This window comes from Oncorhynchus mykiss, chromosome 5, assembly GCF_013265735.2.
Source record: "Oncorhynchus mykiss isolate Arlee chromosome 5, USDA_OmykA_1.1, whole genome shotgun sequence".
Classification (NCBI taxonomy): Eukaryota; Metazoa; Chordata; class Actinopteri; order Salmoniformes; family Salmonidae; genus Oncorhynchus; species Oncorhynchus mykiss.
Genome location: NC_048569.1, coordinates 10108032 through 10130761, shown reverse-complemented (window position 1 = coordinate 10130761; position 22730 = coordinate 10108032). Strand labels below are relative to the sequence as shown.

The following is a 22730-nucleotide window of genomic DNA, read 5'->3' as shown; positions in this document are numbered from 1 at the left end:
ACGTCACGCAGTTGTCCATATGTTGATACCTTTTTGTGTACGGTTGACTCTGTAGGTGCTGCGTGGACAGCAGTACGGCCGGAGCTGTGACGTGTGGAGTGTGGGCTGTGCCATCATCGAGATGTCGTGTGCCAAGCCCCCCTGGAACGCAGAGAAACACTCCAACCACCTCGCTCTCATATTCAAGGTGCCACCAATACAAGCACAGCCACAAAGTTAGATTATTAAGGAAACCATGTCTATTCAGTTAGATAAGTGATAAATACATTTTATTAAAAAAAATAAAAAAAATGCGATCAATTTGTCTTCACGACCAGAAATATCCTATACCTAGAAATGTTATTAGTACCCTTTACCATTACCGTTGAATATATGACCCACTAAAAACCACAGTCACTGTTTTACATCACTAGATGGAATTGGCACAACACTTACTGTTTTTAGGATTGATGTACACGTATAGCTGTAAAATACACATACCTGAAAAAGCACCCTATTGGCCTGTTTCATCCAAAGGTTGATTGGGTTTCAACAGTAGCATGACCTCACCCTCCCTCCCCCAGATTGCGAGTGCCACCACGGCGCCCTCCATCCCTCCCCAACTGACCCCTGGCCTGAGGGACGTCACCCTGCGCTGCCTTGAGCTGCAGCCTGCCGACCGGCCCCCATCCAGGGAACTCCTCAAGCACCCCGTCTTCCGCCTCAACTGGTAGTCCCCAACATTCTCCCACAGTCCCCAACATTCTCCCACAGTCCCCAACATTCTCCCACAGTCCCCAACATTCTCCCACAGTCCCCAACATTCTCCCACAGTCCCCAACATTCTCCCACAGTCCCCAACATCCTCCCACAGTCCCCTAGCCTCCCTATCCCATAGTGTCTACTACTGAAGGCCCAGCCAGCCTGCCTGCTTTTCTCTCCTCCTCCCACCGCTGACAATCAGACCAGCCTCCATAACACAAGACCAGCGTCCCTAACCCTAGACCGACCTCCATCCACCACCGACCAGCCTCCCTAACCCTAGACCGACCTCCATCCACCACCGACCAGCCTCCCTGACCCCAGACTGCCCTCCATCCACACCAAGCTGCCCCCAGTCATGAGTGGAGGGCCTGGGATGGATGGGATACCTGGGTAATACCCTCCCGTTCCACTACTATGGCCTCAAACTGCTGTACCTTAGCACAAAATGCAAAAAGCGAGTCGCAAAAGTTCTACTACGAAAACGGTGCTTTCTTAGTTAGTGCCATGTTGGTATACTGTAGTCTGTATTGCTCTGTTTTATCAAGCCTCTGTTCTGGTAAAGAAATGGTTCCTTTAGCACTTTGGTAGCCATTTTGCAATGGTTTCGAGAAGTTCCTCTTCCCATTTTAACCCCCCGTGAGTCAACAAATAAGTCCTTAGAACCGCGATCTGGAGACGACGGAGTAAAATGGTTTTTATCACTGTTATGTTGTAACGTCGGGTCATAAGTTTCCGACTCTGTTTTTGTTTTTAGAGTATCCTATGTGTAGAAGAAAGGCATAATGAAGCTGTTTTAATCAATTGAATTTGTGCATAACTGCATTTCTATAAAGATGCTTTTTAAGATGTGCATTTTTACTGTTGGGCCATAAAGCTTAGTCGAATAATCATGAAGATTACTTAAGTATTTCAGGGAGCGGTGATTTATCTAACAGAAACATTGCTAGTTTGGCTAGCATAACGCTGAATGTGAACGCTTATGATGCCCGCATTGTCTCAAATGTTATTTTATTATTTTATTTTTTTGAGATAAAGATCCCATGTATGAAGTTATGATTTTATATATATATATATATATATACAATAACACCCCAAAAAGATCTAAACATCTTTTTTTGGTGTTATTGTATATTCAAAGCTATCCTTAAGAGATTGAGACATTTATTGTGTATGGGCGTAAGTTTTCCGAAACACACTTTGATGTCGTACCACACTGTTAAAATGAAAACACCCTGTTGGTCTCTTAACTCTCGCTGTTACAATTGAGCCATGTGCATCGCACATATTTTAGCCTTTTTTAAATAATTTTATGAGCCCTAAATGCTGTGTCCATACATTCAAAACCGCTATATTCAATATTGATCTACCATTCTTCTGGTGCTGTTCCTTTGTAGAATGTCACGCTACAATTCAACAATTCAATTTTTTATTATTTTTTATCTTGGCTCTATTTTTAAAACAAATTGTTATAAAATCCATGTACATCTGAGGTTTTCTATGACTCTTCTATTTTCCATTGTGGATACTCTATATAATGAATATAAATGCTGTACAATTTTTTTTATTTTTGGTGGAGGGATATTTCCGATTTAAGGCTGACTTTTCTGCTCAAATGTTTTACCATCTCCCTTTGATTAGAATTCTCAAACATGTTCCTAAATGGTGTTAATTTATGAACTATAACTCCAAGTGTTGTTGTTGTTCTGGTTGTAATCCATTAAAGTAAAAGGATGATAATTAACATGTGGAATGTTTCCTAAGTCAACCTTTTTTTAAATGGGGAATATGCATTTAATTGCTATTTTTATCTGGAATTCCTTAATGGCAAGGGTTTGAGACAATTAAACAAATAAAATAAAAATGAAGCAGAAAATATAATCTATTTAAAACAAATCCTATTCTTTACATGGAGTACAAGCTGATCAAGCTTGAAGAGTTAAATGTAAATACATGTGAAGTTTGGTAGCTAAAATGATTGTACTTGACTGTATTTTTATACCACACTCTTTTCCATTTTATTTTTTGGTTCCTGCTTCGGGTTATTTTTCTTATGCCTTTTTAAAAGCTTTAAAGTTATGCACTCTGGTCTTTTTTATATACTGGAAGAAAAATCTGTTTCTGTCATTCATAAAAGCTAATCAGTATTACTTCAATTTGTCATGTCTATAATTCTTACCAATCTCTTAATGCCTTCTGAATCCTCTTGTCCACCTGTGTCTCAGCCAGCTTGCTGGTCTTTATCTATTTTGTCTTATTTTATGCTGATGTGATGTAATCTTATGTGCTTTTTTTGGATCTAAGCTGGACTGAAATTTGTGTGAAATTGTTTCCTGTTTCCTGTGTCACTTGGTGGTACTTTTTTTTATTTGTAAAGAACATCTTGCTGTTTTATTCCAGTCTCTACTACCTCAGGTGTCCTATAGAGTCTCTTCTACCAAAGTTCACTTTCTCTCTCTCTATATATATATTTATATATATATATATATATAATCTTTTTTTAAACTTTTTTTCTCAAAGATTTTCAGGGCTTAAGGGCTAACTTATATTAGCACCTTTACTGTGCAAATAAACTCATGAAATCTCTGGATTAATAAAAAAAATGGCTTAAGCTGTATCCTGTAAGTTAAAATGTATCAAGATATTTTAATTATTACAATTTTTACCCCATTCTAAGCATTTTATTGCATAAATTGGAACTTATTTTGGTGTCTGTCTTTATGGTAAATAAACAAAAAATTGGGAAAAAGGTTTCTTGTTCCTCCTGTCAATTCTTTGTCAAAGCCTCAGAACCACATAACTACTGTGTTCAATTTATCAATGGGCATACAGACGAGTATCATTGACTTTACTACGAGTTAGAACAACCTCTACTTCAGAATGCCGGTGCTGTTCAGTCCAACCTGTCTTCCCTTTTAAAATAAAGGTTAACTAAACCATGGTCATCTGAGATGGATCCTTAACTGCGGGTGACAGGTAGCCTAGTGGTTAGAGCGTTGGGCTAGTAACTGAAAGGTTGCAAGATCGAATCCCCAAGGTGAAAAAAATCTGTCGTTCTGCCCCTGAACAAGGCAGTTAAAACACAGTTAAATAAAGGTAAAATAACTAATCAGTACAGGACAAATATGTGCATAACTCTTAGGTGAAGGCCTATCAAAACCATGAACACTTTCCTTGAGTACAGTGTCCGAAGCATCATGTGGTAGGACTTGTTCTGGAGGATAGAGCTAGCACAATTACCGCGGAACCGGCGGTTATGGATGAAGACCGTCATGAAAAGAAAATAACCATCAAACGTTTAACTGAAGACGTTTTGTGCGGTTGAGTCGGTTTTTGCTGTAACATGGACTCTTAACGTGATTAAACTTTGTTGCTCCTTGCTGAAACAAGCAAAAGAGTGTTTGTGGAATGGGGACACTCGTTGTCTTCATTCTGTTTCTATGGCAGCACACCACCAACACAACCACCAGTATTGTGTCAGTCTGGAATTCTGGATGATCTTAATTGGCATGTTCTGGGGAAGGGTACCAAAAATGTCTGCATCATTGAAGGTCCCCAAGAACACATTGGCCTCCATCATTCTTAAATGGAAGAAGTTTGGAACTACCAAGACTCTTCCTAAAGCTGTCCGGCTGGCCAAACTGAGCAATTGAGGGAGAAGGGCCTTGGTCAGGGATGTGACCAAGAACCCGATGGTCACTCTGACAGAGCTCCAGAGTTCCTCTGTGTAGATGGCAGAACCTTCCAGAAGGACAACCATCTCTGCAGCACTCCACCAATCAGGCCTTTTATGGAAGAGTGGCCAAAAGGAAGCCACTCCTCAGTAAAAGGCACATGACAGCCCGCTTTGAGTTTGCCAAAAGGCACCTAAAGGACTCTCGGACCATGAGAAACAAGATTCCTTGGTCTGGTGAAACGAAGATTCAACTATTTGGCCTGAATGCCAAGCGTCACGTCTGGAGGGAGACTAGTCTTGATCGAGGGAAAGATAAACGGAGCAAAGTACAGCGAGATCCTTGATGAAAACCTGCTCCAGAGTGCGCAGGATTTCAGACTGGGGTGAAGGTTCACCTTCCAACAGGACAACGACCCTAAGCAGCCAAAACAACGCAGGTGTGGCTTCGGGACAAGTCTCTGAATGTCCTTGAGTGGCCCAGCCAGAGCCTGGACTTGAACCCGATCTAACATCTCTAGAGAGACCTGAAAATAGCTGTGCAGCAACGCTCCCCATCCACCCTGACAGAGATTGAGAGGATCTGCAGAGAAACTCCCCAAATGCATTTGTGTCAAGCTTGTAGCGTCAAACACAAAAAGACTCAAGGCTGCAATCGCTGGCAAAGGTGCTTCAATAAAGTACTGAGTAAAGGGTCTGAACACTTATGTAAATGTGATATTTCAATTTTTAATGTTTAATACATTTGCCAAAAATTCTAAAAACCATATTTTTTCTTTGTCATGTGTATTGTGTGTAGATTGGAGGGAAAAATAACTATTGAATCTATTTTAGAATAAGGCTGTAACGTAACAAAATGTGGAAAAAGTTCAGGGGTCTGAATACTTTCCGAATGCACTCTATATACAGGGAGTACCAGTACCAGATCAATATGCAGCTATATACAGAATGCAGAACATTATTGTTTTACATTTTTTTAATTAGTTGTTTTTATCCATTAATATGTTGTATGCTCATGGATTTCACTTTGTAGTGACAGCCACACGAGTGTAAATAAATACAACTTGAAACTTGAAAAGTTTATTTATTTCATTCTGTGCTGCTGAGCTAATGTCGTGGAAATGGAACCTCATTGTTATGGGATACGTAATGTTCTATCAAAATGTAATTCTTTATTACATCATAGTTTGATATAGTAATTTGAAAGTATTCAATTTGATAGACGCAGTAAAGGGGTCAATGGAACTCAACCAAAACAATGGAAATACCATGGAAACGTGTTGGGGAAAGATCCCAAATCTCCTGATTGCCCCTCAGCAAAATTCTTACATTTAGGGTAATATAGTGTGAAATACACATATACTCTGATTTTACCTCAAAATAATGCTTGTATGGATGTTAAACCCAATATATGTTCATGTCATAGTGACTAAACAGCTGAATTACAGTTAAAAACAACTGACTACCACCACAGATTTCTGTATGCTAGCTATGCTACCAGCTTAAATTATACGAACAGGAGTTAGCATTTAGCAGTCACTTCTTCTAAACCTGGAAACGGACTACTTCTAAATGTTATGCAGCTAAAACAGCCAGATATATCCAAATCTGACTTTAGTAACTACATTGTGGGCCTGTTAAAATACACCAATCATGACCGATTTGATGACTATCCACCTTGTTAGATCAGATTTGTTTACTGTGCGCCAATCTGCCGTCCTTCTATCCCCCACGGTCTGTGTTCCATTGACCTCTACCGCATCTATAGGCCTTTATTTTCTTTCAGTAGAAAATCACTACTTGAGACTTGATTACATTGTTAAATATGATTTATTTCAGATAAACAGAACAGACATTTTTCAAATCGATTGTTTTGTCCTCTGTGACGTCACATCAAGTGTCGCGTAATACCATTTTTTCCCCCCCTATTGCTAAATCTATTTAAATTTCCCTGGATAGTTCAACGCTTCCATTTGGTCAGCCATTTTTATTCACAACAAACAGGTAATCAAATTGCACTCACCAGATAGCATCAGAGATGGACATGGACACAGTCCTGTTACATTAATTCATCCCTAACCCAGAACTAAAATCTTGCGTAATTGTAGAAATGGAACGTCTGTTAACGAGAGATTAATTAATCCCCAGAGGAGAAATGTGATGTCACCAGCAAAGACAACGACCAGAGTACTAGTGACTGATGAAACAAGTACAACTTCATGATGTTCATAAGAGACTCTGTATAATATAGTCTATAAGAGCCAAAATATTCACTGGAATAGACTAAATCCAATAGAATCAATGGAAAAGTGTGCATCCATTGATATGTAGGCTGCGTGTAAATGTTTAAAAAGGCATGTAGTTCTGTCCTTGTCTAATGGCGTTCTTGTATGCAGCTATGTGTCCACCTTAAGTCGCCACACCTGAAATATGGTTGTCAAAAAAAATAAACATTGTTTAAAATAGATAAACAAAAACAGGGCAAAGGGTAATCAACCCCTATCTTTTTCCTGTAGGCATATTGTAGAGGGTCCTGGAAAGCACAGACTTGCTCCTGAACAACCTTCTCAAAACACTTCATGATCTGTGACTGAGGTCAGCGCTATTGGCCTGAATTGCTGCCCTGCATTTGCCTTTTTACAGACTGACACTTCACATGACTATGCATGCGTGCTTCTACACCTGCATTGCTTGCTGTTTGGGGTTTTAGGCTGGGTTTCTGTACAGCACTTTGAGATATCAGCTGATGTACGAAGGTCTATATAAATACATTTGATTTGATTTGATTTATGCATGGTGTTTTGCACCTACTGGGATATTTGACATAAAAAGAGTAACAAGAGTAACATGTATGTAATGAAGTACCTCACAAAGCACCTGTGGTTTAAACCGCAGGTGCTTTGTGAGGTCCTGATGGGGTTAAACCACAGGTGCTTTGTGAGGTCCTGATGGGGTTAAACCACCAGTGCTTTGTGAGGTCCTGATGGGGTTAAACCACAGGTGCTTTGTGAGGTCCTGATGGGGTTAAACCACCAGTGCTTTGTGAGGTCCTGATGGGGTTAAACCACAGGTGCTTTGTGAGGTCCTGATGGGGTTAAACCACAGGTGCTTTGTGAGGTCCTGATGGGGTTAAACCACAGGTGCTTTGTGAGGTCCTGATGGGGTTAAACCACAGGTGCTTTGTGAGATGCTGTATTTGGTTTAAAGCACCTAGATTGGTGTGTTTCCTCATCAATAGTGACAGCTATGGGTGGGCTGAGATTAACATTATCATTCATCATATAGAGAGAGTAGTGTGGACAAGTCCTGCTCATTCAGACTTGCATTTGATCCCATAGCCTGTGATCAGCTCTATTCCATTCCACAAGCCCCTAGTTTTGCTGTCCTGCAGCTGACATTCCACAAGCCCCTAGTTTTGCTGTCCTGCAGCTGACATTCCACAAGCCCCTAGTTTTGCTATCCTGCAGCTGACATTCCATTCCACAAGCCCCTAGTTTTGCTGTCCTGCAGCTGACATTCCATTCCACAAGCCCCTAGTTTTGCTGTCCTGCAGCTGACATTCCAGTTAGAGTGTAACTGGAACTACACAGAGGAGAGGGGCCTACATCCTGTGGGCCTACATCCTGTGGGCCTACATCCAACAGATAGTGCTCCTCCACCCAGCCGGCTCTCTGGAACCCTCTGGTTTCACAAGGCCTCAAAACAGGACTTGAAAGGAGCCTCTGGCCCGCTCCACCGGACAAAGCGGAATAGGAACATCCACTCTCCATGGTAATCAATGCAGATTCCGCTTTTTGGAACATTTCTGGCACTCGTGTCTGAATGCAGGACTCGTGTCCGAATGCAGGACTCGTATCTGAATGCAGGACTCGTGTCCGAATGCAGGACTCGTGTCTGAATGCAGGACTTAATTATATGTGAAAGTATGCATCTTAGAAATCGTTTTCACTTTATAAACTCAGAATCTTCATTTTCAAAATCCCATCTAAACAACTGTAGCAGGTTCTCTCTCCCACCACAATTTTAAGGTGCGCTCCTTTCAAGTCTCACTCTGTTGCATAGTCTATCAGGCTCTTGCCTATATGCGGTGGAAATTGAGCCTGGGAACTTCTCATTCGGTATCTATGACACAAAGTCACTGAAGAGTTGTTTGTAATATAAAACCCTGGGTAGAGGGGCTCGGTGAATTTGGTATGGAATGTGTACAGGTGTGTCAATGTGTTAGAAGAAGAGATGCTATAGAAGGACAAACTGCCGTCCGACCAAATCAGAGACACTCCTACTCTGTTGGAGCGAGAGGAGACAGATATGGCAGTGTCCTCATCATTGTGCCAGGCAGTGTATTGGTTACCATCACAATCTAGACACCAGGATTTGTCATTGTGTCCCAAAACACAGTCATCTACCTGTCCTCTTCTGCTGATTCCTTTATATGTCATACCTATTTCAACCCTATTCCCACTCCACTCGACCTCCCAGTAGCAGCGGCCAGTCAGACCCTCTCTACACAGCACCTGTGCATAGTAGTGAAATCTCTCAGGGTGATCAGGGTATGGCTGCTTCGTGGTTACCCATGTCACCTTCCTGTTCTCCTCAGACAAAGATAGATTTCTGAACGTTGTGTTTGGGTCCAGTGTGAGGTTACAGGCATCTGATCAGGGAATGAAGGAAAAAAAGTTATCAATATTCACGTAACGATGTAAAGTGTAAGCAAGTAATTTAAACTGTGCTCTATTAAAATGCATACTGATACAGTGGACATTAATCATTAGTCTTCAAGGGGCAATCTGGAATTGGTACATCCATTTTTGGACTTAATAATTGTACAAAAGTATTAAGTCCATAATTAGTAATTGTACAAAATAAATCAAATAAAAACACGATAGCTTCAAAACATGGTTAATTAAAATGATCATTTTGATCTCATGGACGGTCAATCCTTTAATCCATATCTCCGGTCTATTTGAGAGTGGTTTCACCCCCCCAAAAAGATGCCGGACAGCAGTTTGGTTGATTTTTTAATTACGGACTGCACATTTAAAAACAACAGTCTGGGATTGGAAAAACAACAAAACAGTAGCCCCACCACCTGTTTCAGTCAAGGGATGGCGCTAGGGAAATGTAACCTTTAAAGTAAAGAACTGTCCACTTCATTGTGTTGCAACTAAATCAAGCCAATTGAAAATTTAAATATTAGGCATATCTATTTTATCAAACGAGATTGTAGTCCTATGAATTATTAACATAAATTGCCTAACTAAATGGACATTTAAGATGAAACATTAATTTATACTGAACAAAAATATAAAACGCAAGACGCAACAATTTTTCTGAGTTACAGTTCATATAAGGAAATCAGTCAATAGAAATTAATTCATTAGGCCCTAATCTATGGATTTCACATGACTGGGAATACAGATCTGCATCTGTTGGTCACAGATACCTTTAAAAAAGTAGGGGCCAGTCAGTATCTGTTGTGAGCATCATTTGCCTAATGCCGCGTGGCACATCTCCTTTGTATAGAGTTGATCCGGCTGTTGATTGTGGCCTGTGGAATGTTGTCTCACTCCTCTTCAAAGGCTGTGCAAAGTTGCTGGATATTGGCGGGAACTGTAACATGCTGTCGTACATGTCAATCAAGAGCATCCCAAACATGCTCAATGGGTGACATGTCTGGTGAGTATGCAGGTCATGGAAGAACTAGGACAGGTTCAGCTTCCAGGAATTGGAATTGCATTATCATGTGAGGCCGGTTGGACGTATTGCCAAATTATTGTAGAGACATGAACATTCAATTATCTGGCAACAGCTCTGGTGGACATTCCTGCAGTCAGCATGCCAATTGCACGCTCCCTCAAAACTGAAGACATCTGTGGCATTATGTGGTGTAACAAAACTACACATTTTAGAGTGGCCTTTTACTGTCCCCATCCCAAGGTGCACCTGTTTAATGATCATGCCGTTTAATCAGCTTCTTGATATGCCACACATGTCAACTGGATGGATTATCTTGGCAAAGGAGAAATGCTTTAACAGAGATGTAAACAACTTTGTGCACAAAATTTGAGAGAAATAAGCTTTTTGTGCATATGGGACATGTCTGGGATCTTTTATTTCAGCTCATGAAACATGGGACCAACACTTTACATGTTGTGTTTTAATTTCTGTTCACTGAGTATACAAAACATTAAGGACACCTGCCCTTTCCATGACAGACTGACCAGGTGAATGCTATTGATGTCACTTGTTAAATCCACTTCAATCCATGTAGATGAAGGGGAGGAGACAGGTTAAATAAGGATTTTTAAGCCTTGAGACATGGATTGTGTATGTGTGCCATTCAGAGGGTGAATGGGCAAGACAAAATATTTAAGTGTCTTTGAACAGGGTATGGTAGTAGGTGCCAGGCGCACTGGTTTGTGACAAGAACTGCAACGCTGCTGGGTTTTTCACGCTCAATAGTTTTCCGTGTGTATCAAGAATGGTCCACCATCCAAAGGACATCCAGCCAACTGACAACTGTGGGAAGCACTGGAGTCAACATGGGCCAGTGTGTTGACACCTTGTAGAGTCCATGCCCTGACAAATTGAGACTGTTCTGAGGGCAAATGGGGAAACACATGACCTGGTAGTGGACCAGTGTCAACATGAGGGTCAAACTCCAAGGTGTTCCTAATGTTTATGTAGCTTTTTTCGATGTAATCAAGCACAGAGCTCTTTCTTAGTATCATTTTAATCCAGCGCTAACATTCAGACTGGGAGCAAAGTCACCAACACACTTACATCTAACGCTGAACCAGTATTCTCCCCCAGGGTGAAACCTAGTAAGAGAAGAGCAGAGAATGCACCAAATTAATATTTTGTAATATTAGTGTTTATCACCCATTTCACAGTATGCATTGTTGTGACCCACCTGACTGTATGTTGTCCAGCAGAGAGCAGCTTTACTCCTGAATCTCCTGGGTGATTGTAGCTCAGGTCCAGCTCTTTCAGGTGGGACGGGTTTGACCTCAGAGCTGAAGCCAGATAAGCACAGCCTTTCTCGGTGACTCCGCAGAGCGACAACCTGTGGAAACAGTTGCTATCATCAAATCTTCCCAAAACTCTTCTTCAGTTCACAGGTATAAACCAAAGGCTTGATAACATTTTATTCAAGCCTACATTGAGAACACTCATACATTATGATAGCTACAGACATTAGCTAGAAGGTCTGAGAAAATTGCCCCATATAACCCAAAGCAACTGACCCCAGTGTCTCCAGTTTGCATTGTGGATCATTCAGTCTATCAGAAAGCTTCTGGACCCCTGAGTCTTGTAGATTGTTGTCACTCAGGTCCAGCTTCCTTAGGTGTGAGGTGTTTGACCTCGCAGTCAGAGCTGAGGCCAATGCTACACAGCAGTTCTTTGTGAGGTTACATCTATTCAGTCTAAAAAATAAATTTAAAAAATAACAAAGAAAGCACAATTGAACAAATAAACAGAGCCCAATTCAGGTCCAGAATTATTCACCTTAGTGTCTCCAGTTTGCAGATTGGACTCCTCAGCCCAGCAGAGAGCAGTTTCACTCCTGAATCCTGTAGGTCATTGTCACTCAGGTCCAGCTCTCTCATGTAAGAGGAGTTTGAGCCGATAGCTTTTGCCAACATTTCACAGCATCTTGCTGTAAGGTTACAGCTATCTAGTCTGGAGAAGAATGTTTTTCACAGAATGACACATGTTAAATTGCATCTTTGCATCAATTCTTTCTCATAGTGTATGCATTAAAGGTCCAATGCAGCAGTTTTGACCTCATTATCAAATCATTTCTGGGTAACAATTAAGTACCTTACTGTGATTGTTTTCAATCAAAATGTTCAAAAATAAACTAATAGCTTCTTAGCAAAAGCAATTTCTCAAGCAAGAATTTAGAATTTTGCTAGGACTGCCTGGGAGTGGTCTGAGTGGGGAGTGGGAAACTGACCACGAGCTGTTATTGGCAGAGAGGTTTGGAACTCTCTTATTGATCTATTAACTCATTTACCTCCTGGTGATGTCACCAGGCAGGCCAAAACTCCATCCCACCAAAACAGGCTGACATTTCAGGTGGTCTTTTCAACCAGCTCTAAAGCTAAAAGGGCATTATCAACATTGTCACAGTATTATTCCAACCTCATATTGTGGAAATATACATTAAACACAGGAAAATAACATTTTTAACTGCACTTGTCGTTTAAGCTAAAGCAGAATGAAACGTTTATTTCAACAATGCAATACATCAAATCACATGGCAGTATTGGCTCCTCTATTATCAACTATTTTGTGTTTAAAACATCTTATATGGTCTTCGTATCCCTCTCTGATGGAGGTGTCTTGTATTTAAGTGATGATGCCAGAGAAGCCGGTGTTGCGGGGACATATTGGCACGAGTGTTGTTAGGCAAACCGTGGCAATATATCCTCCAAACATCGGCTTCTCTGGCATCATCACGTTTATACAACGGGTTACCAACATATTCAAATAATGATTTACATATTTTCATTAAAAACGTTATTTTTATATATTTATTAATACTATTTCATCCTTCCACGAGATATAGTCCTGACACAAAATCTAGGGTTGCTACCTGAGCCGGCTGGTCGTTCGTTCTATCGGTTTGGTTGCGAGACCCAGCCGATCAGAGACGAGACCCAGCCGATCATTCTTTATGTTCTGTATCTATGGACGCGACCAAGCCGATCAGTCTTTATGTTCTGTATCTATGGACGCGACCCAGCCAATCAGTCTTTATGTTCTGTATCTATGGACGCGACCCAGCCGATCAGTCTTTATGCTCCATTGCCATACTGGCTGGCAATGTCCTTATCCTTTGCTTGCCAACTACGGCTAACATACAGTCACGTCAAACAGTTCAGCCAGAATAACAACAGTAGCAGCAATTGCATTTGTTTAACTGTTTTCTTGAGACATTTATTTGGATACATCCATAACAATGAGCTAATAATGCACGATTTCACCTGGCATAGAAAAGGTGTGCTCGCATCAGGACACTGTTGTTAAGAGGAGCTAGCCAACAACATAACTAACGTAAACTCGTATATCGCCTTGGTCCGTACAATTGCCCTTATTTTAGCGCTCCAAAAACGTAATACTTCCAGATCAACTGTAAGGTCAATACCATTGTAAAGCACAATTTCTCCCCTTTCCAGCAGAATCAATTACATGACCTAAACGCTGCCCGTTTCTGTATAATTCAAGCAGGCAATGAGCCCCGTCGGCTCTTTTTAAAAATGGCGGGTGGGGAAGCGAAACTAATGCGTGATAGTGAGAAGGAGAGATGTCGTGTGGGAAAATTGCTTTTTTTTCACTCGATTTGTCCAACTTATAACCTTATCGCCTCTAAAAATTTTGTTTTTAAAGAATGAGAGAAGTGCTACACCTGGTACAGAGAGATTGTAAGACAGAAATAGTTGCTTTATGCGTGCTGTACGTTACGGAATGACACGTCACGATGTAACGGAGGGTCAGTTTTTTCAACTTTTCTCCAATACTATATAGAGCCATTACCATGTCGATCAACGCTTGAATAGAAACCTTAGTTCACACCCCCGATTTGGACGTCAACACAGTCCCATTAGTTTTCTTTGTAGCCTCGTTTGAATGTTGCGGTTGCGCACATTTGTACAGAATGGGGTGAGTTTACGTTAACACAGTCACTTCAAACTGAAGCTGGAAAGACTGCAAACTAGCTGCACTTCATTTCGTCTTACCTGTTTTCTATTGACATTTCCTCGTAAATGTTATATATCCATAAAAATGATGCTAATTCATGATTTCAACTACCTGAGAAAAGATGCTTGCCTGTCTGTCTCGCCCTGACACATTCATTTCTATGGGACAGCTGGAGATCGAATTTCAATATTGAAACAATGTTGCAAATGTCAGAGAGACAGACCGCAAGTGTTTTACAAATCTCCGCTACTGAAAACCAATTGCTAGTCTAAAAGAAATGGGGGATAACGTTTATACTTGTCTGGTTGAGCTGATGAGACAGTGGATTGCGCAGTGAGATGGAACAGAGTAAATAGGCATTTCAACGTCATAGTTTTAGCCGGTGGTAACTTCTGGAATAGACACCGGCTGGAATGCGGTTTTAACCAATCAGCGTGCAAGATTAGACCCAACCTTTGTATAAAGTAATAGTATCCCTCCCGGATCTATCACTCTCCCTGCCTCTTCCACCAATCCATTTGTTTTTTTTATGGACGGAAAAGAGCAGAAGCTCTGAGCTGTCCGATCAGGTCCATCGTCTACTGAGGAGCTATCACTCTCTCTGATGGAGGTGTCTGCTTTAGATTTTTACATTTTGAATGGCACATCCATGTCATTACCCTTCTAGTGGCAAGCACTTGAAATTAGTAAGGATGGTGCAATTCAATTATACTTTGGAAAGAAAATCAAACGTGAATGTTACTTTAACTCTACCTACATGTACTGTACATATTACCACAATTACCTTGACTAACTGGTGCCCCAGCATATTGACTCTGTACCGGTACCCCCTGTATATAGCCTCGCTATTGTTATTTTACTGCTGCTCTTTAATTATTTGTTACTCTAAAAAAAAGTGTTATTTTATTTACTTAAAACTGCATTGTTGGTTAAGGGCTTTTTTTAAGCATTTCACTGTAAGGTCTACCTACACCTGTTGTATTTGGCGCATGTGACAAATACGATTTGATGATTTTACGGAGGCCAAAATATAACTTCTGTCCCTGGGATATACAAAGATCAACTTTAACTTTAGTAGCCTACTTACAGAGCACACCTGCAGGAGGTGATGACTGCCAACAGCTTCAGGAGGCCCTCCTCTGATCTGATGTATTTCTTCAGGTCAAACACCTCTTGTGTTTCCTCAGATGTCATTAACACAAAGGTAAGTGCTGACCACTGTGTAGGTGACAGGTTATTCACTGGCAGACTCCCCGATCTCAGATAGTTCTGGATCTCCAGCACCAGAGACTCATTCTTCAGCTCACTCAGACAGTGGAACAGGTTGATGCTCTTCTCTGGAGAAAGGTCCTCTCTGATTTTTTCCTTGATGTAGCTGACTGTTTTCTCAATGTCCTCTCTGTCCTTTGTCTCTGGTAGGATTCCACTCAGGAGTCTCTGATTGGACTCCAGTGAAAGACCAAGCAGGAAGCGGAGAAAAAGGTCCAAGTGTCCATTCTGGCTCTCTAAGGCTTTGTCGATTGCCGTCTTATGTAAGTCAAACACAGATTTCCAAGACTGTGGAATACATTCAAAACAAAATATTGAATGTTTCCTTGTCAGCTTTGGGAGAAGTACATTGTTGTTGTCTGTTGTGTGACAGTGGTAAGCATATAGAGCTGCAAGGAACTCCTGAACACTCAGATGCACAAAGCTAAAAACTTTCTCCTCCTCCAGAAATATTTCAGTGCACACACCCGAGTACACTATAGCCACCTCAATGTCAATACCACTCTCTCGCAGGTCTTTCTCATAGAAAATCAATTGTCCTTTTTGCAGTTGACAGAATGCTAGTTTTGCTAGTTGAAGGACAGCGTTTTTACTACCTGTGGGATACTTCTGTTCTGTCATTTTATCAGTCTGGCAGAGCAGGAAGTGTTCGTACATTTTAGTCAGAGTCTTTGGCATCTCTCCACTCTTTGTTTTACCCAGGATATCATTCAGAACAGTGGCTGAAATCCAACAAAACACTGGTATGTGACACATAATGTGGAGGCTCCTTGAAGACTTTATATGGTTGATGATTCTGTAGGCCTGGTCATCATTACAGAATCTCTTCCTGAAGTACTCCTCCTTCTGAGGGTCATTGAAACCTCGTATCTCAGTCCACTGGTGGATGTAGTTTCGATCAATCTGATTGGCTGCTGCAGGTCGGGAGGTTATCCAGATGAGAGCAGAAGGGAGGAGCTGTCCTGTGATGAGGTTTGTGATCAGGACGTCCAGCGGAGCTGTTTTTGTGTCTTTAGCCACATCTTTATTATGATTAAGGGCCAGAGGGAGTCGACTCTCATCCAGACCATCAAAGATGAACAGAACCTTAAAACCTTCCTCCAGAGTATTGATTGGTTCCATGAAGGGGAAGAACTGATGAAGCAGGTCAATCAGACTGCAGTCTTCTTCTCTTATTTTATTGATTTGGCGAAAAGGAAGTGGAATGATGAAGTCAATGTCCTGGTTCTCCTTTCCTTCTGTCCAGTCGAGAATAAACTTCTGTACAGAGACAGTTTTTCCCACGCCAGCGATGCCCAGTGAAAGCACTGTTCTGATTCGTTTCTTCTGATCAGGCTGGGGTTTGAATATTTCACTGAGCTTAACGGTCTCTTCTGTGGCTGGTGTTCTGGAATCCAGACATCTGACCTCATGATCCCCACTGACCCCTCCCATGGCCCCATCTATCACGTAAAGCTCAGTGTAGATCTTGTTTAGATAGACGAAATCCCCTTTCTTTGACGTCCCCTCATATATTTGGTCATACTTCTTCTTTAGGTACGATTTCAGTTCATCTTCAATTGCAAGGGAAAACAAAGATTCAGTTTATTCTTTACACTTTTAGCCTATAATAAAACACATGCATCTTTGATCACATTTGCAGACCAACGCCAGATAAATTCCAGACAGTAGGCTAATAAGTAGCCTCGGCTAGATTTGGTTTCCAAAACTGATAAGCCTGTAGTGTAGCCTATATGTTCTAGGCCAATATGGGAAATGGCCCAGGTAAAAGGTAGGACTCATCAACATAACCTGTGGTAACTCCCATGTGCCATCCAAACGAAGCCCAAAGATCCGATTTCAGGACTTTTCAGAGCTACCGCAACTCGGCACAAGAAAAGCTTTTCTACAGATTCTACACACCTGTGATAGCTTGCTGGAGTATGGGTAAAACATTTTTTTTATTTTATTTTATTTAAATGATGCTGAAGAGTGTTCTATGATGTATGGGAGGCAGTCGCTTTTGCAACAAAATGATTTTACTGTGCCAGGTCTCACACAGACTATTGGTCACACAAGGTGTCCACCTGAGGATTTCAAATGAGTAGCCTAACAATTATTTTCTTTTTTTTCTGCATTTGCAACAAAATAATTGTCCATGACAATTGAATAGCTCAACACATGATCATAAGCAAAATAATCATTACATTTCAAATAGACAGGAAGTTGACCATAGTTTATTAGTAGATGGGTTGAGTTAAAGATTCTGTGGTAATTTCAGTCATATTTTTTAAATATTTTTTTTTATGGTTACAGTCATCAGATGAATTTGCATGGAATTGCATTAATCAGATGACTGACTGCCCGCAGGGCACAGTGCCACTAGTTATTTATATAATGGTCATGATAACTGCATGTGTTTGACATCATTATGTTGTCTTTTGGTCATGTTTTGTAATTGTTGTATGAAAAGTAGCAACTTTGCAGTATTCTCTCTAGGACGATTTGATTTTGTCGTGAAAGAAATAAGACGTCTTATCTGGTTCTCAACCAGAAAACCACTTCATAGAATATGACGTGCCACGTGTCAATCGTAGCCGTTGTGTTCATTTGTATTGCTCACCTCTGACTTTCTGAACCACTGCTGGACTACTCCGGGCTGAGAGAGAGAGAGGGGAGAGAGAGGCTGTGTGATTCATGGTGGTTTTAGCATGGCTTTTAAGCACGTGCTGAGGTCATATATAAAAAGGCGCTATCCAAGTAATACCATCGACCATCACAGCCGTGCTAAAATTACAATGGAGCACCAACCCCAAACCTTTATTAAAACAAAATGTACGTACATTGACACCATTAATTTTGGCAATACATTCTGAACACATTAACTGTATGGCATCATAATATTGTCATGAACATCACATACGCTAATGGGTATAACTTATAGTTCTTGAACAGGCCAGAGCCAGACCATAGCTATTTCAATACTAACACAATATGACTATCTATTATCCCTTTATATGTTTTTAAATCATCTAACCTGCTGGTTCTGTCCACATATTAGTGAGATCAATCAGCTTCATCTTCTTCAGGACCTCCAGTGTGATCATCTTTGCGCCCTCAAGGCCGTAAGTCTCCACCATCTTATCCACAGTGTCCTGGTGGTCGGCTTTGTCCAGCCGGGCCTTTGGGATGTGTTGAGAGAAACCTTTTACACCCTGGACCAGGTGCCATTTGAATTTCTTCAGTTTTTTTTCACACAGGTTGTCCTCTAGAGTGGCCAGCAGCAGCTCAGGGACAGGTGTCTCCATTGTTGATCAGTAAGTTGAAAACATGACCCACTAGGCAAAAACTGTTTGAATCAAAATAGTCTGTGTGTTTGCTTCCACGTCATTTCAACCACAAAAAAAGCAATGTGATGACGTTGAATCAATGTGAAAAACGGATAAGATTTGCAAAAAGTTACCAATGTAAGGGCATTTAGTATTTTTTCATCCAACTTCTAACCTCAATCCAATGACATGGTGAAAATTTGTTGTTGATTTCACGTTGAATTCAAGGTTCGTTGACAACTCAAACAAATGTTAATCCAAAGTGGACGTAGAACTGACGTCTGTACCTAGTGAGGAGGTAGTTCGGTAGGAAATGGTGAAAGATTCTTATCGTTAAGCCAAGATAGTTCAGATGGGCTTTTACAATGGGTATTATTGTTGTGCAGAGCAAGCATGAGGCTGCGAGATCCTATTGTCACGTTTTAGCATGTAATTGCATATTTCACTTAGGGAACAATCACTCTGAAGGTCGAGTGTACAATAACTTTAATTTTCTGGTTTGATCTTTACCGTTAGTCTTTGACCCCCTTCACAGCTGCTGACACGGTGAACTGGTCTGGAAAGTTATCTTCTGTCTCACGACTAACTCAGGTCTGCTGCTCCTGTCCGGAGGTGATTGTCCTTCTCTTACTGGTTTACTAGAATAGAGTGTGATGTTGCAATAACTAGACGTTAGTTACTAATTAACATGGGCATTTATTCAAGTTCACCTGCTCACACACCATACATTCTATAACATACATTCCCTTTCTACAAGACACTGTAATAGAACATCACATAGAGTCAATGAGGTTTCCAATGAGAAAACTGCAACAGGAAGTTTTGCTGGAGGCAGAAACCAGTTGTGATATTATGTTATCTGTCATTTTAAAATAAACCCCTACAGCCCTATTCCTACCCCTTTTATAGGCACTTGTAGAAATCTAAGACGATTGGATAGGTGTCTGGAGAGAAGTTTCTTGTTCCTTGTTCCTCCTGTGATTTTGTCAATGTGCTGACTCTGAACATTATTTTGTGCTGACTCTGAACATTATACATTGTTACATTTTCATTCATCAGTATTATTCACTTTACTATGAACTACTGGAGCAACTTGCGTTCAGACTGAGGGTCCTATTCAATCAAGCTTAGTCAACGGAGTTTCCATGAATAGGAGAAAAAAAAACGTTTAATTTGTGCACTACAAATATGGATATAAATATGTACATAAACTATGACTTCTCACAACCATTTGAAACCTACGAGTCCGGACAGAGATCATTGCGGCGCGGTCGAACTGAGAAGACGGGTGAAAATGTTTTTGCTGTCCCGCAGATTATTGGGAAACGGGCATCTCTGCTTTATGTGCTGTTAGCCTAGGCCTACCTAGTGTATTACAAACACGTATTTGTCGCATTATGCACTCAGAATTCGCTGCTTCATCTTCAGAGCCTACTCTCCCAGCTGGCCGTGCGAGATCAAGTGCGCCTAGTAGCCTATATGTGTGGTTTCAATGAAATAGTCGACCTAAGCATGTGGGGAATAACGTGCCAGTTACCTTAACAATTAAATTCATTTAAATATGATTAGACTATAGTTTACTACAGTGTTTGAAAAATAAATACTGATAATGGAAAGTGGAGGGCGCTCAAACAACTTGAGTCAAAGTGCAATCAAAAAAATTGATAATCATTGAAAAAACGCGCGCACAAGCTACCATGGTGAGTGAGCCTTGCACATTTTATTACTCAATAAACATTGACTATCCATTTGTTTTGTCTCTGCATGCAAATCGTCCTCCTAAAAGTGTCGGCTGTTGTCATTCTTGTTGCTTCAAGTTCAGTAGCCATACATGTCGTGCGAAAGTGGTCTCAATTAAGTAGAGTCGGCTAGCTTATGCATGGGCGGAGAAACACCGGGCAGTTGTCTTTACTAAATATAATTAGGCTATAGTTTACTACATTGCCTATAAATAAATATTAACACCCATATTTTTCTCCGCCTGAAAATCGTCCCACTCCTAAACGGTTGGCTATACAACGTAGTAGTTTAAGAGAGTGCATTGCTTGATGTTTGGAGTTTCTGTATAGCACGTTGTGACATCTGATGTGAAAAAGGGCTTTATAAACCAATGTTATTGATTGAATGAAGAGAAAGTAAAAGTCTCTCCAACTGCTCTCTTCAAACTATGTCCAGTACTACCGGAAGCCTAATATAAAGGGCCATGTGAGAATCTCTGGTGATTTAACCCATTTCTTAGCATATTTTTTGTGCATTTTGATATTGCCTATAGGGCGCATAATTACTGGGACCATGGCTGGCAAGTGAGCTGCGTCACATATGCCTAAACGTTGCGGGACTGGTTGGGTTTGGGACCAGTCCCTGCGGTAACAGGTGAGAGTCGGACAGAAAGACAGCGGTTTCGGTATGAATAGATGTAGGTGCCACGTAGACCTCTACACTACATCAGTAACAACACTTGCTTTGCCCACACTATCTGAAGCGTCAGGTGGTATTATTAGTTCTGGTGGGTCTTGTTACTAGAAATGGACGTGTAAATTGGTTCAGCACACTACTGAAGTCCCCTAGGAGTGGAATACTGCTCTGCTCATTTTAATCATAAGAACTAAAAAGTCCTTTATCCATTGTTTAACAGTTGATGCTATCTAGGACTCTACCCTTCATTTCACAATCCTCCATCTTATTTTGCATTTTCGATTGTCCCTGAATCCGTTCCAAAAACGTAGTAAATATCAAGGTTGCCAACAAACAACGCATACAAAGTCGTTTAGCGGTAGAATGAGAGCCCACTCCCTACCCAGTATGTAAATGCGTTTTTCACTCACCACGTTTATTCGGAAAAATGTTTCTTCATTCTGATAGCCTCCACCATTTCTCGTTCGTTGGTTTAGTTATTTCCGGTATTCGCCGGTGAACTCTATTGCGCCTCAATTAGGCAATCGTTATGATTGAAATGTAACTAGCTAGCCCCAGTATTTTATTAGCTAGGTGGCTTGTACAGAATTGTTACCGATGATACTGTATATACCAGCCTACTCGTACTACAACAAACATACATTGTATTTTGCCAAGATCTCTCTGTGTTAATCCTGTTTCCCAAATATAGTAGGTAACTTGTGTCTGTGTCAAATCACATTTATTTATATAGCCCTTCTTACATCAGTTGATATCTCAAAGTGCTGTACAGAAACCCAGCCTAAAACCCCAAACGGCAAGCAATGCAGGTGTAGGAGCACAGTGGCTAGGAAAAACTCCCTAGAAAGGCCAAAACCTAGGAAGAAACCTTGAGAGGAACCAGGCTATGAAGGGTGGTCAGTCCTCTTCTGGCTGTGCCGGGTGGAGATAACAGAACATGGCCAAGATGTTCAAATGTTCATAAATGACCAGCATGGTCAAACAATAATGATCACAGTAGTTGTCGAGGGTGCAAGCAAGTCAGCACCTCAGGAGTAAATATCAGTTGGCTTTTCATAGTCGATCATTGGGAGTATCTCTACCGCTCCTGCTGTCTCTAGAGAGTTGAAAACAGCAGGTCTGGGACAGGTAGCACGTCCGGTGAACAGGTCAGGGTTCCATAGCCGCAGGCAGAACAGTTGAAACTGGAGCAGCAGCACGGCCAGGTGGGCTGGGGACAGCAAGGAGTCATCATGCCAGGTAGTTGTTTGAACGTTAAATTAGGAGACAGAGGCATTGATGCGAGTAACCAGTCTTGTTCAGTACATCACAATCCATCCGGGTATCTCAAGCACACCGGTAAAACACATGATTTGCAGTAATGAACATTTACCAACAGATGGCATCACTGTGCCATCTTACACCCATAACATATTCCCTTTAATAAAATAGGACAGGAGGTGTCAATTCACTAACAAAACAAACCTAGTAATAATTTCCAACATGAACAGTTTATTTATTTTCCTCAGGTAACAACACATTTTGATATTCTCTTCACTTTTATCACTGTCAACAATCCCTGATAGGAAACATACAGATTAAGTATTTTTGGTGGCTGGGACAGACGCCTGCAGCGT

At 41.0% G+C, this 22730-nt stretch overlaps 2 protein-coding genes across 7 annotated transcripts in view; one reads left to right on the top strand and one right to left on the bottom strand.

Annotated features, from left to right (window-relative positions):
* The window catches only part of map3k1 (mitogen-activated protein kinase kinase kinase 1, E3 ubiquitin protein ligase), a 52822-nt gene extending 49328 nt beyond the window's left edge, over positions 1–3494 (top strand). For 3 of the 5 annotated variants that reach the window (XM_021601624.2, XM_021601623.2, XM_021601625.2), the window contains exons 19-20: positions 56–187; positions 564–3494. In XM_021601624.2, the coding sequence (XP_021457299.1) occupies positions 56–187; positions 564–713 (282 nt within the window). In that variant the 3' untranslated portion in view covers positions 714–3494. The remainder of the gene's footprint in view (positions 1–55; positions 188–563) is intronic. The other 2 variants (XM_036976749.1, XM_036976748.1) reach the window with 2 other exon arrangements.
* A 2731-nt stretch (positions 3495–6225) lies between these two features.
* On the bottom strand, positions 6226–21890 carry LOC110523169 (NACHT, LRR and PYD domains-containing protein 3). 2 transcript variants are annotated; one of them, XM_036976746.1, is made up of 10 exons: positions 21525–21890; positions 19210–19337; positions 18408–18986; positions 17994–18029; positions 15210–16944; positions 11924–12097; positions 11662–11841; positions 11328–11480; positions 11198–11235; positions 6226–9065 (listed from the first exon to the last, which is right to left on the bottom strand). In XM_036976746.1, the coding sequence occupies exons 3-10, from the start codon at positions 18676–18678 to the stop codon at positions 8461–8463; spliced, it is 3192 nt and encodes a 1063-aa protein (XP_036832641.1). In that variant the 5' UTR covers positions 18679–18986; positions 19210–19337; positions 21525–21890; the 3' UTR covers positions 6226–8460. The 2 variants fall into 2 exon arrangements, with proteins under 2 accessions (XP_036832641.1, XP_036832642.1); XM_036976747.1 differs by having other exon boundaries at positions 18408–18552.
* Positions 21891–22730: the final 840 nt, after the last annotated feature.